This window comes from Octopus bimaculoides, chromosome 13, assembly GCF_001194135.2.
Source record: "Octopus bimaculoides isolate UCB-OBI-ISO-001 chromosome 13, ASM119413v2, whole genome shotgun sequence".
NCBI classification, from domain to species: domain Eukaryota; kingdom Metazoa; phylum Mollusca; class Cephalopoda; order Octopoda; family Octopodidae; genus Octopus; species Octopus bimaculoides.
This window is the reverse complement of record NC_068993.1, coordinates 20,666,247-20,680,293: the sequence shown is the minus strand read 5'-3', so window position 1 is coordinate 20,680,293 and position 14,047 is coordinate 20,666,247. Positions and strand designations below refer to the sequence as shown.

Genomic DNA, 14,047 nt, shown 5'->3' with positions numbered 1-14,047 from the left:
CCACATAGAATCGTTGAGATTCTTGCGGATGCATAGTACAGGTGGTTGAGATCTGTAATATCAACATCATTAGCTGAAATTATATCCTTAAGTGCAAGGCGGATTTTACCAATTATTTTCAGGTTTTGGTTAGAATTGCGAATTTTGGGGAGAGTGTCGCGTTCATTCATACTAGTTTCTTTAATTTTCAGCCATTCAATCATGATTTGATTTTTTAGATCATGTAGTTCTGTTGCGTTATTATTATTATTATTATTATTATTATTATTATTATTATTATTATTATTATTATTATTATTATTACTATTATTATTATTATTATTATCTCTTTATCACAGGTTTTGTTGGAACTCCTGGAGTCTTGCATGCGTAACGGGCTTACTACCTGCAGCTCTACGGTACCATGATATTCGTTCTTTTCAGCTATCTAATACTTTCTTGATTATTCTGGCCGTGCCAAGGAGGCAAACTTTTGTAATAGTTCTACTGGGCATCCTTCCAATTTCCTTTATATTTCTCTTGTTGTCTTCTGATACTGCTCCCAAGGATTCAACGATAATTAGCACTATCTTCATCTTCGTTTTCTATAGCCGGGCTATTTCGTACGTAAGAGGCCTGTATCTCACTATCTTTATGCCTTCCTTCTTGACTATTCGTAGGTCAAAGAAGCATGCAACATCAACTATATAGCATATGTGATGCACCTTGTCCACCACCATTAAATCCTGTTTGTTATGCTATAGCACCTGATTTGTTTGGATTGGGTAATCCCAGAGGGTTTTGCTAGTCTCCGACTCTGCCACTGTCCGCGGCTTGTACTCATACCACCTTTTGCCACGCTCTAGCCCCCACTTTTCGTAGTTTCCAATGTGGTACTTTCGCTACCTGGTCGTGTCACTTGGTCCTGCGCTACCACTATAGTGCTCTCGATCTCTTTATTTAAGGTTCCTTTTATCAGCCAATCCCACCTATTTTTTCCAGCAACTTCTGTTGTGGCTACATGGAATTGATTGTGCAGTCCCTTCTTGCGTAATTCTTCTTCATGTCCTAGTATTATTATTATTATTATTATTATTATTATTATTATTATTATTATTATTATTATTATTATTATTATTATTATTACTATTATCGTTCAGTAGTTTTATTTTTATAACGTGCTTTCACTTCACTATATATATAACACCCTAGGCTGTTTTCCTCTACTTCGATACAATCTTAGCAACTGATCAAACCTCTCCCACTCTTTCTTCTGAATTTGGTGTTGAATGCGCACTTGCCAAGTAGGCTTTTTTGTGGGAATATTGTTTTCTAATCTTTTCACCACCTAATATCGTTGATATTTTAGCTGAGATCTGTAATATTGACATCATTAGCTGAAATTATATCGTTAAGTGCAAAATGGATTTTACAACTTCCAGGTTTTGGTTCGAATTGCGAATGTTTGAGAGGGTGTCACGAACATTCATACTGGTTTCTTTAATTTTCAGCCATTCTTATCATGATTTGATTGTTTAGGTCATGTAGTTCAGTTGGCTCAATTTCTGTGTGACTTTCTTCATCCATTTGATTTTCATCTGCTTTAGTGTTTATCGGTGGTTCAGAGAGTATTTCACTTTGCTCATCAGTTGCATTAACTCTTTTGATAATTACAGCATTTTCGTCAAACCTGGACTGGTCTATAATTATTTCCTCTATAGTATCTTCTTTAGCTGCAACTTCATTCCTTTTATCCCTTACTGATTGTTTAATTTGGTCAATCTTTAATTCAGTTAGTAGTTTCTTTTTGTTACTTGACAAGTTTGTTACCGTCTATTTAGGGCCTTACATCAAGGTGTTTCTGTCTCCAGTTTACGTAGGTTTGTACAGTATCAGATTTATTTGTGGGGAAATACATAGCATGATAGAAGGCCGTAAGAACTTCTGTATTATCTCCCCTGGAGCATTTTTCATTCTTTTTCTTTCGGTGACTTGATAATGAGCATGGATGGCCATCTGTTGGAATATTCCGGTTGTGGGGCACTTTCAGATCCTGTGTTTCGGGAAAATTTGAACCAGTAGCTGATTTTTCTCATCCAACGTGGTTCCTCACTCGGGTACACGGCCCTTATTGACCCGGGAGAGGGCATATGTGGTTTGTATTTTGATTTGTTACCATTGAGGCATAACGAGCTTGAACGTAGACATTAGGGGACGGATCTGTCTGTTTAGGGTTAATTTTTTGAGGCAATACCGCCTCCAAGTACTCTGATTGAAAACATTGCTCGTAACGTAGCTTCTTAAGGCTTAACAGATCTGAATTCGTCTGTATTTATTTTTTGTTGTTGTTGATAGATTTATCTCCAAGTATATTTTTTTCTGGTGTTTTTTAAATTATGAATTGTTCGCTCTGTCTGTGTTAGTTCGAAAAATTTTTTTAAATAGTTTTGTTTTGTTTATTTTTTTGCTTCGTTTGCAACACGTATTTTATAAGTGTGTATGTGTATCCTGTAAATTTCACGTATGTATGTGTGGTACTATGTGTTTTAAAATGTATATATGACTGTGCAGACATTCGAGTGTATGCGTAATTAATCAATTTGCGTACTTACTGTTTTGTTCCACTTATATTTTATAATCTGTAAACTTTCCGATGTCGATTTCACATGAGTCTTTCGCACATCTTTCACTGAGACATCGTGCGTGGGAGAAACTGTACATAGTATGGCAGTAAAATTTCGTTTTTGTAATTATTTTCGTTAAAAGGCCGCTTCGTTCTAGTCTTCTACAGATTTCTTTATCCCATTCCACCGTGTTATTACTAGTCCGTGGACCTCTTTGATTCCACCTCGTAGAACTTGCAATGTTGTACATCCTTGACGGGCTGAGCGTGTGGTTTAAAATTCCCTTTCGTTCGTTTGGCAGCACTCCAGCATCTGTTTCAATTATGTTTTAAACTCATATCTATGGAATGTGTGCAGGGGAGAAGGAACTATATTCCATGCACCAAGCAAAAAATATGAATATAGAGATGTATTATGAATCTCTTTTATATATTTTTTTAATGTTGCATTCATTTCGTCGACTGCGTTTCACGTAACTCTTTGATTAGTAATAAATTATTTCTATAAATCATTTACAGCAAGCTTCTCAGCTGTTTTCCTTTCTTTGATGAATCAACTATTGCAAGACTTTGAACAAAGCTTCGAATAGATGATGCTTTATCCATCTTGTAAAAAAAAAACTTATTCTTGTCTCCATTATCAGCGAATTGCTGGAAGCTGCTTCAATCATTCATGTAAGATCATGGAAATGTGTTTACCAGGAAAAAATGCCTACTACTGCTTACAATTGGGTAAGTTACATTCTGTATCTTCATATTGATTTTAAAATATTTTTGGCTAGTTATGTAGAAAATCATTTTTGTTTAACTCTTTAGCATTCACAGTACTCTGTCAAAAGTAACACTTATTTATTCACATTGTTTTGAATTGACCCTGCATAATATTGTGGATTTAAGATTTCAGTCATGTCACAGTTTATTGTTACTATAACATTGTAAAGTAGGTGTGAGATGTTGGATCTGGCCAATTTGAACTTAAAAGGAGCAGAATATTTTGGCCGGATACGGCCGGTTTAAAGGCTGAAGTGTGAAATAATTATTTTGTGAAGGAAGTAAAAGCCCTATCAGATTCTTGGCGTGGAAGTTAGAGATTTCTAGGTAAAGATAATGTATTTAATGTACAACTTTGCTTAATATTGTGTAGTTAATGCAAAACATTAAAATTTGCTAAAACGTGTGTTCAGTATTCCAGGAATACTCATTTGAGTAATGTGGATTGTACTAATTCGTTTAATATGAGATATATTTCATGCTGTATCTTAAAACAAAGTCTGATAATCTTGTCTACTCATGGATTTAAAGACAGGTTAAATCGTTGTGAGGTAATGAAGTTCACTTCGACCGTGTAGTTCTTGATACGATTGTACTGCTCAGCATAATCTTTTCTAAAATAGGCACAATATCTGAAATTTGGGGAAGGGGGATAATCGATTACATCGACACCAGTGTTTTACCGGTACTTAGTTTGTCGACCCCGAAAGGATGAAAGGCAAAGTCGACCATGGCGAAATTTGACGTCAGCACATAGCGGCAGTCGAAATACCGTTAAGCATTTATCCCAGCGTGCTAACGATTCTGTACAAATATCGTTTACTATTGGTGTCGATTCAGCAGGGTTGGTTTTGACCAAACTGTTCAGTAACCAAACTGGCAGCCCTCTTTTTTAAACGTACCATACTTTCTATGTCAGCAAACAGACGTATATAAACTGGTAATTCTATGCTGTTTACACTATTTACAGGGGAGAGAGAGAAAAGAATATATAGTTTGACATTCCGGCAGAACAGCTGCTCGGTACTTATATAGAGTGAAATGTACAATATCCAATTGACAAAAAAACATATTCGAATTGTTCAGGGGATTTCTTTTTCCCTAATTCGGAGAAAAGTTTGTTTATCAACAGTATGTTGTTCTCAAACGAAATAACTTTCAAGAACAGGTATTTAACAGCGAATCTTTGACACACAAAAAATTGAGATCTTAAATATTCATTGGATATTTACAATAATTCAAAACGAAAAAAAGAGATCTTTATACTTTGTTGCCAAAGTATCTGCTGTGTATTCGTTCAACCTGCAAGAAATAGCAACCAATTTCTTTTTTTTTTTTTTTGAAAATACATATCAGACACCCTTAAGAAATTCGAGATAGTTGTTGCAGGAACGGCTTTCATCGTAAATCTGCTATGTCACGGATTACTTGGATATTTAGCAACAACAAGAACAATAAAAATTCCATCAGATTCTTCCATCTTTTCCTCACTCAAGTAATTATAATTTTCTTACAATCATTTTGACAACACAATCAAACAAGCGTTATTGAAAGTAATGTTTGTAGGATTTGAACTCCGAGCGTTTTGTCCGAAACTTAATACTGAGAATTATTTAGATCAACATGTTATTGTTCCCTCCTAGCTCATGGACTTTTCTCTTACTTTGGGCGAATACGATTGAATTAATCAAATTTGTTAGAGTAAAACTCACGATTGGAAGATTTGAAATCATAATTTTGAAGGCAAAGACTACACGGTGTTAGGTTAGTGGCAAGTAGTTTTCCGAAACAGAGACATTATATTCACTGTCATAGTACGGTGGTTATTTTAGTCGACAACCGAACTATATGTTTTAATATTAACTATGCCAGCTTAATATTCGTTCATTGCAGTTATGTAGCAGAAACATAGACTGTTTTGACTCAATCGACTAATCCTTTCTTCGGATGTATATATATATATATATATATATATATATATACATACATACATACATATATATATATATATATATATATATATATACACACATCTAAAACTTATAATCAATAGCTCATGATTAATAACTATTTCCTTTCTTTTTCTTCTTTACATAACCTTAAAGCTTGATAATTTTATGGGAATCAGACTTACCATTATGAGACTTACCATCTCCTTTACTCTATGTCCATCATAGCTATCCTTCACACGAAATATATGGATTTGAACTACATTTTAAAACCATTGTATAAATTTATATAAACGTGATAATTAAGGAAATATATCATATTATTTATAGTTTTTTAACTAAAGAGCAAATCACGTGATCTTTTACGTGTATGCTATAGCTGAGAAACATTTGGTTCTAGCCCCTTTATTAATGATGAAATGAAATATAGTTTATATATATATATCAAAACACACAGACGAAAATCATCCAAACATAACAAGCAGGAAAAGGACGATAGCACAACAACGGCAAACAGGACAAAACAAGAAACACAGATCGTTCGCAGCCAATTACAGATAATTACAGAGCGTATGTGAGGATGCTGAAAAGTTCCTTACTTTAGGTAAAAGAAAATACAGGCAGATCAGTTGATTATGATTTTATTCAACATATTTCTCCCTAACATTCACACTCTTATTGTAGCGGTTCTTTTTGTTTCAGCCCTGTAAAAGAACTCGGGCGGCTTGTTCTCCAAATGGGCCTTCTGAGACACCCTTGATGCCAGAAACTTTTCAGCAACCCTCGTAGAATTAGTAATTTTTTAAAATTATTCTACCTATCCTGTTCTATAATAGTCTCTTATTTAAAAAAACAAATCCATAAAAAAAATATTGGGAAATAGGAAGAGTGCTCAACCAGTTCAAAGTCACAGTCGTGCACAGAAGCCATTGGAACCAAGGACTTGTATGTTGGAGTATTGTCCTGATGAAAATATCTCTTCGTCTGCTTGCCTTGGTGTTTGATCTTGATAGCCTTTCGTAACTGCCACAGCGAATAGGCATGGTTTCTATCTATTGATGATGTAGCACTTTTGAAAATAGTCAATAAGTACAATACCTTTTGCATCCCAAAAAAACTGAGGTTATCATCTTCCCTTCAGCTGCTCACTTTGCACTGTTAATGAAGCTGGAGTGTCATCTCCTAATGTAACAACCGTATCAACATGAATGTCTGTGGGTCCGTGGGAGCTAAACTCCTTTTCTACAGATAACTGAGACCACCACTATGCCAAATATTGCCTGTTTTCAAGGGACGTCACAACTAGTTACATTTAAGTTTTCTTTGAACAGTGAGATATCAGTTTTCCTGGTAAGAAACTGTGCTGTTGTTAACAAGATGTGTTGACTTTAATACTTGCAAGATTTCACAACTCTAGCATCACTCATCCATAGTGAGCCTATGAAATTTTTCGTCCACCCTCATACAAGCTTCATTGAAGTCAACTTCCCTTTCCATTCGATGTCAAAAAAATAAGTATCTGTAATATTCTGCATATCGATCCATTTGACCATACTCACTCCCGTATAAGTGGTATTGTGTAGAGTAAAAAGAATGAATATTATTTGGTATAAAAGCGTTAGAGATGCCTGAAGAATTAGTGCAGCAGTTAGGCGTACAAATGGCATAGGGATCATTTTATTTGTAGGTCAGAAAGAATGAATTCCAGTAATATATTGAGCCAGATTCATCTTGATATATACCTCTTACTCGATAATTACCCTTCTAATCAGAGAAATCAATAATGACTGACATAGTACAGTATTATATCATAAGGTAAGACGTTAAACTAGTCACTTAAGTCCAATATGCCGTTTCGCTCCTAGTTTGTGAATTATAACACCAAATTGTTAAAGTCTCATTCTTTGTTTGTTTTTTTCCCATCTTGCACACTTTTAAAGTGCTATACTATTAATGTTTTTCTTCTTCTCTTTTTTACATCTAAAAAATAATATAGACATTGACTGTGGTGTACCACTCCAGTTAAACTCCTCAGTGATTACTTGGATAGGTAAGTGGTCTGTGGGATACAGGTGTTTGGTGGATTTGAATGGAGAATATGCTAGAAGATCAGATTGTCAGGATTACGCAGTTTGGTCGAAACCAAAAGCATGTCGTAAGTTTTTAAGTAAATTATGTTCTTCTTCGTGTAGGTTAAATAAAGGAAATGAATTCACAGAATTGAAATGGCACGCGTATGCCCTTAATATCGATAATTTCATTGATATTTTAATTCAAGCCAACACTGATTAGGCAGACTTATGTTTAAAGTGTTCCGATTATTCTGACTCTTATCTCTTTCAGATATCATGTATTTAGGAATACATTTTCAATGTCTCCCTCAAATCACACCTATTTTTATTATCTCACTTAGATCTCCCTCAAATGACGGCCTCTTTTCCTAAAAAGAGGAAAGTGTAGTTGTGATTTAAGAAAGACTCGGCAGACATAACTTATAAGTCGAACAACTGAATCAAGAACATTGGCTTTTAATCTAAAACGCACAATCAACAACTCATGATTAATTCCGTTTCTTTTCTTCTTTACATAACCTTGAAGATTAATTATTTCATGGGAGTGATATAAGGTGATATAACGAAAAAGATCAATATCTTTTTCGTTCACATGATCCTTAAAAGAGAGCTACACCTATCATATCGCTAACTCGCACTACATATAACTAAGGTGACTTACCTCTGAGACAGAAGAAGAGCAACAAATACCATAGCAACAGATCAATGAGATGCAATTCCAGCCGGTCGACAAGTAGGTCCACTGAAATTCAAAGTTAACAGAACCTAATAATCTTAGGACATGATCTTTTACAAATGAAATTAATATGTGCTATTATCATTGTAATCAATATGAACATTTCGGTTAGTTTTACCGTAAATATTGTTTCATATTAAATCTTTAGATAATGGAGAGAACGTGACCAGCATGGGACTTACCATCTCCTATACTCTACGTCCATTATAGCTTATAGCTATCCTTCACATGAAATATCTGAATTTGAACTACGCTTTAAAACTATTGTGTAATTTAGATAAACACGTGATAATTAAGGAAATATATTATTTTATTTACAGTTTTTAACTGAAGAGCATGTGACGTCATCTATTACGTGTCTGCCACAGCTGAGATTCTCGAACTGATAAATGCAAATTTCTTCTCAGATCATTTGTGAAACATTTGGCTCCAGCCTTTTTATTCATGAGGAAATGAAATATAGTTTACATCTATTCTTTTTCTTCACATGGTGTTGGAAAAGTATAAACAATCTGAAACCATCTTAATGTTGCTAATGTTAAAATCTTAATGTCGCGGATAGTCTGTCTGCTGCCTTTTTCAATTTTCACAGTCCATTCTCCCATGAGAAACACCGGGGTGCTGTTTTTATTGTTACCGACAGAGTTGCTAGACGATTGAACAAAATGGCCGATTTACTGTATTGATCTATTTCAGGCTATAGTAAAAGTACTTCGATCTTTTGCTAGATTAATTTTTGAGCAGTTTGATCCTATTCGGAACAACATGACTGAGAAGATTTTGATATAAAATATGCATGTGCCCACGTTCTTGTAATAATATATTTAAGTAAACAAATACTAAAGTACTGTTTGCTACAACAGGTAGTTCTTATATATTTTTTTAAAACAGCTTATTCGTGTAAACAGCCATATCTTGTATCGTTCAATATGATAAACAGTACTTACAGCGAAAGTTCCTGGAGGTATGAATGCCTGAATACCAATACAAGTTGCCGTATGAAAACAATTTGGCATGACGGATCAAACCATTATCTCGGTACGGCTTTAATCATTATTTGTTATTATTCTTTAAAATCAGAGTAAAGCATAACAATATTCATTCAAAATTACGTACTTAAGAACCTTCTTTATTACTAATACTATCATTGTTGTTGTTGTTGTTGTGAGCTGACAGAAACGTTAGCACGTCGGTCAAAAGCTTAGCGGCATTTCGTCCGTCTTTTTGTTCCGAGTTCAAATTCCGCTGAGATCAATTTTGCCTTTCATCCTTTCGGTGTCGGTGAAATAAGCACCAGTTGAACACTGGTGTCGATGTAACCTCCGAAATTTCTCATTTTTTTACCAAAATTTGAAGCGTGGCATCTGGAGTGTCACCAAGAGCTCACATCCCTCCGCCAAACGGACAATGCGGTCGGTGGAAGTTCTGTAGGGAATTAGTAGCGGGCAAGAGCGACGACGTTCTCGGGGAAACTCGGGAAATCGGGAGGGATCAAGCAGTTGGTCTTTTCCGGATGACATTTGGGTCGGCGCCGATGTATAATTTTCAGAAATCCCTGGCCTGACAGTGCTACCGGGAAACTCTGTCGGTTCAAGACAAGCTTTACAGGTACGGAAGTGCCGTCAGAAAAAGCTGCTCGATATGTGCGCAGGGAGTTGAAACGGTTCTGCGTGCATTTTTCCAGTGTCCAAGCATTGCTGACTTGTGGAGCACTGTCGAACAGCTGTCGACGCATTTACCACGGACCCGGTTATCCGAGTCCATCGTGAATATTGTTCCGCCACTTTTTTGACAGAGAAAGAAAGGGAGTTTTCATCTGTCTGGTAGCAATAGTGTGGTGGATGATATTGAAAGGACTGAAGACAGATACTTCTTTCTTTAGACGAACTTTCATCAACTTTTTCAAGTTCTACTTGAAAAGAGAAGTCAGGGTGGAGAAGGAAGTGCTGCCTCCAAGAGTTTTTGCTGATGTGTGAATATGGCGGAGATAACCTATGTGACTGGGTCTACTCTGAACATGTGCCTGTCGACCAGAGAAGTCAAGCGGGTGTGAAGTACCTGCTTGAGGTTCCCTTCGTGGTCAAGGTGACCAGGATATATAGGGTTCCTTGGTTGGCACTGAGAGGAACTCCTCTTTTTTGGAGAATTTTATTGTCTACATTTTGTTAATTGCACACAAATATCGTCCTTAACCCCACTTCTCCCTCGTGTCGTATCGTCCCTATTTGTTTTGAGTACAGCCCTTGTGGCCAAAAAAGGAAACATTATTATTATTGCTATTATTATTATTATTATTATTATTATTATTATTATTATTATTATTATTGCCTTTGCACAGCTTCTAACGCAGTGTCAACTGTTCACTACCAGTGAACTAAGGTAACACCTCCTATTTTTCGAGGGCCTTCCGGAGTATTCGAGCGGTTCCAAGCAGTGCTATTTTCTGCAAGTGCTTCACACTTATTGCAGCCCCTATTTGTTCCACGTACTTCTCGAGAATTTTGCTTACTGTTCCCAAGACTCCAAAAATTATTGGTACTACTGCTACCTTTTTCATCGACCACAACTGGTAATATGCTATACGGTTTGACCGTTTTGTCCACAGGTTCTGCACTTATTACTTTCTGCTGTGTTGTCTATTCAGTATATTATGCTGTTTGTTCTAAGTGCTTGCTCTTGGGCAGCACAGATTAGAGCCTCCGTTTCCGGTTTTAAATCACTTTTAGTCATCCACAGCCATCTTTTTTCTCTGTCTGTCTGTCTGCCTTATCTTCAACATCCCTATGAAATTGACCATGCATTCTTTTCTTTACCCACCTATTTTCAGTTTCATTCGTTTTCAATTTCTTGTAGAGTGCTTGATCTTTGCAATCTTTCATCCTACACAAGCCTGACCTTCTTACTTCTAATAATAGTGGTTCTCTGACATTTTTTACATACCGTGCTATGCTGTTTCTAATGCTGCGTTCGCATCCAATAAGTCTTCTTCCCCCTCTTTTTCTTGGTACATACAGTGTGTCTGCCTCACTTTTTGGGTGGAATGACCCATATCTAGTTAGAGACTTCCTTGTCTTTCTGTCTAAGCTGTTTATTTCGTCTAATGCCCATGCAGTTACCCCTGCTCCATATCTAAGGAGTGAAACCACCCAGGTGTTGACAGCTTTGATATTCCATCCGTTTAATTTCGACATAAGTATCAGTCCCAGTCTGCGCAAGTACTCCACCTTAAATTTTTCTGTCATTTCTGTCTCCATCAATTTATCCATTTCCCAAATCCCCAAATACTTATTGCTCGTCTCTTCTATCTGCTTCATAACCTCCCCCAACGGTATCGTTAGCACGTCCATACATTTGATTTTGCCTCTCTTCAAGACTAACACAACACTATTGGTGTTATTATTGTTATTATTATTATTATTATTATTATTATTATTATTATTATTATTATTATTATTATTATGTTGTTGTTTTTTTCTTCTTTCTTTAAATTTTCTTCCATTTCTCGCCGAGTGTTTTCCGTACACTTAGGGCAGAGAAGCTCATTGTATGCATTCCCAGTTTACACACGCAAATTCACAGGTAAAATATGTATTAAAAAAAAATTCATGAATGGATGTTGTTTTCACAGCGATAATGCTCTTCTCAGTACATGAGTCGTTCCAGTTAACACGATTTTTTGCACTTCCTGTAGGGATGGGAAGCCTGGTATCATTTTCAAATAGGTTTCAGTACCTTTTTTTTATCATTCCTAGAGATCCTACAATCACTGGTACGGTAGTTGCTTTGAGATGTCACATCTTTTCAATTTCTATTAGCAAGTCTTTATATTTACTAATCTTGTCAAATTCTTTCGCCTCTATATTATGATCACAGGGAATACTCATGTCAGTTAATAAACACATCTTCTTTGTTTGATCTTTTATGATAATATCCAGTTTATTAGCTTTTATAGTTTCGTCGGCATGTACGGGAAGTCCCAGAGAATCGACATATTTTCTCCCTCAGTCACAGCTTCAGGATGGGATTTATAAAATTTGTCAGCGGTTTTGATTTTATAATGCCGACATATTTTCCAGTGTAAATACTGGCCGACTCTGTCATGTCTTGCTTTATATTCTACAGGTGCTAAAACTCTACACCCTGAGAGTCTTAGCACCTGTAGAATATAAAGCAAGACATTATTATTATTATTATTATTATTATTATTATTATTATTATTATTATTATTATTATTATTATATTGTCTTTGCACAGCTTCTAACGCTGGAGATGCACTACGGTGTCAGCTGTTCACTACCAGTGAACTAAGGTAACACCCCATATTTTTTTCGAGCACCATCCGGAGTATTCAAGACGTTCCAAGCAGTGCTGTTTTCTGAAAGTGTTCCACAATAGTATTATTATTATTATTATTATTATTATTATCATTATTATTTTATGTTTGACTTTTGCTTTACATTTGTACAAGTTGTCTCCACGTTTCACCCAGAGACCTCAAGAGACAACAAGTTAGAAGCTCATGTTGGTGTTATGCCTAGGGTGCCATATATTTGGTTTTGTACATAGTGTTCTTCTAGAGAATGTTTAAGAAACCATGAGAAAATTATGTTTGTTTTAAAATTTGAGATGACATAGAAAGTATTTTGCGTAGGATATGGGCAGTTCCCATGAGCACTATCTTTTGAATTTCAGCCATTTTGTGGTTTCCTGGTATCTGAGCTAGGTAGCGATCAACCCCTTTTGCTATCATTTCCAGGGCACCTATGACAACAGGTATTGTTTTCGTCTTTGGGTTCCACATTTTGCTCATTTCTATTTCAAGATCTTTATACTTGCTCAGTTTTTGGTAGGTCTTGATAGATACGTTTATATCGATTGGGACAGTCATATCAATGAGGAGGTATGATTTTTGTTTGATGTCTTTCAATATGATGCCTGGCCTATTTGCATCTGTCTTTCTGTTAGTTTGAATGGTGAAGTTCCAGAGGAGTGAGATGTGATCATTTTCAAGCACTGGAAGTGGTTTGTGTTCCCACCAGTTTGTATCATGGGACAAGTCTAAGCTTTTGCAAATTACCTAGTGAATATATTGTGCAGCTCTATCATGCCTATAGGCGCAAGAAGACTGCACATGAAGACAACATGATCACTGGCTTCATTTTGTTGTTGACATACACGACATGTTGGGAAGCTGCCATTCTTTAATATGTTGGTCTGGTAGTTCCTTGTAGGTAGGCATTGATCTTGGGCTGCTATGATAAACCCTTCTATTTCAAATTTTAAGCCAGAAGCAATTAGCCATTGATGGGTAAGGCCTTTGTCAACATCGGCATTATTCGCTCTCTTTAGGTATTTGCCATTGAGAGGTTTTTTTCTTGCCATTTATCAGTCAGAATATCTAAGGCAGCAGTTTTAGCACGGGTTTTCATACGCTTAACTTTCTCTGCGCTTGTTTCTAGTACGTCTAATTCTGGAATTTGTTGTATTTGGAATTCACTTAGATATTCCTTTACTTGATTTTTTGCTGAGTATGATGTTTTCTTGTTTTCATGTTATGAGACAAGTTTTAAATCCAGTCATCAGAGTTCCCCAGATAGGTGTCTAGGCCAGTTGTGGCAATCTTCATTGTTAATGCCAGTTGTAAAAGTCCACGGCCTCCCTCTTTTCTTGGCACATGAAGTCGTTCTATATCTGCCTTTGGGTGGTGCATTCTATGCTTTGTCAACAGTTTTCGTATTTTTCTGTCAAGATTACATATTTCAGTAACTGACCAGTTAATGATATTGAAACGGTAAGCCACGACTGGTATGGCTCAAGCATTGAGCGCTTCGAACCTGTTTCTTTTATATTATTACCATTATTACCATTATTATTATTTATTATTGTTGTTGTTGTTGCTGTTATTGTTGTTGTTGTT

The 14,047-nt window shown here is 35.9% G+C and overlaps 1 protein-coding gene across 2 annotated transcripts in view; it reads left to right on the top strand.

Moving 5' to 3' along the window:
* The window catches only part of LOC106871881 (uncharacterized), a 35,542-nt gene that overhangs the window by 5,450 nt on the left and 16,045 nt on the right, over window positions 1–14,047 (top strand). Inside the window, exons 2-4 of one of the 2 annotated variants that reach the window (XM_014918642.2) lie at window positions 3,247–3,334; window positions 7,319–7,372; window positions 9,022–9,168. In XM_014918642.2, the coding sequence (XP_014774128.1) occupies window positions 3,247–3,334; window positions 7,319–7,372; window positions 9,022–9,168 (289 nt within the window). Of the gene's footprint in view, window positions 1–3,246; window positions 3,335–7,318; window positions 7,478–9,021; window positions 9,169–14,047 lie in introns of both variants that reach the window. The other variant, XM_014918636.2, reaches the window with a different exon arrangement.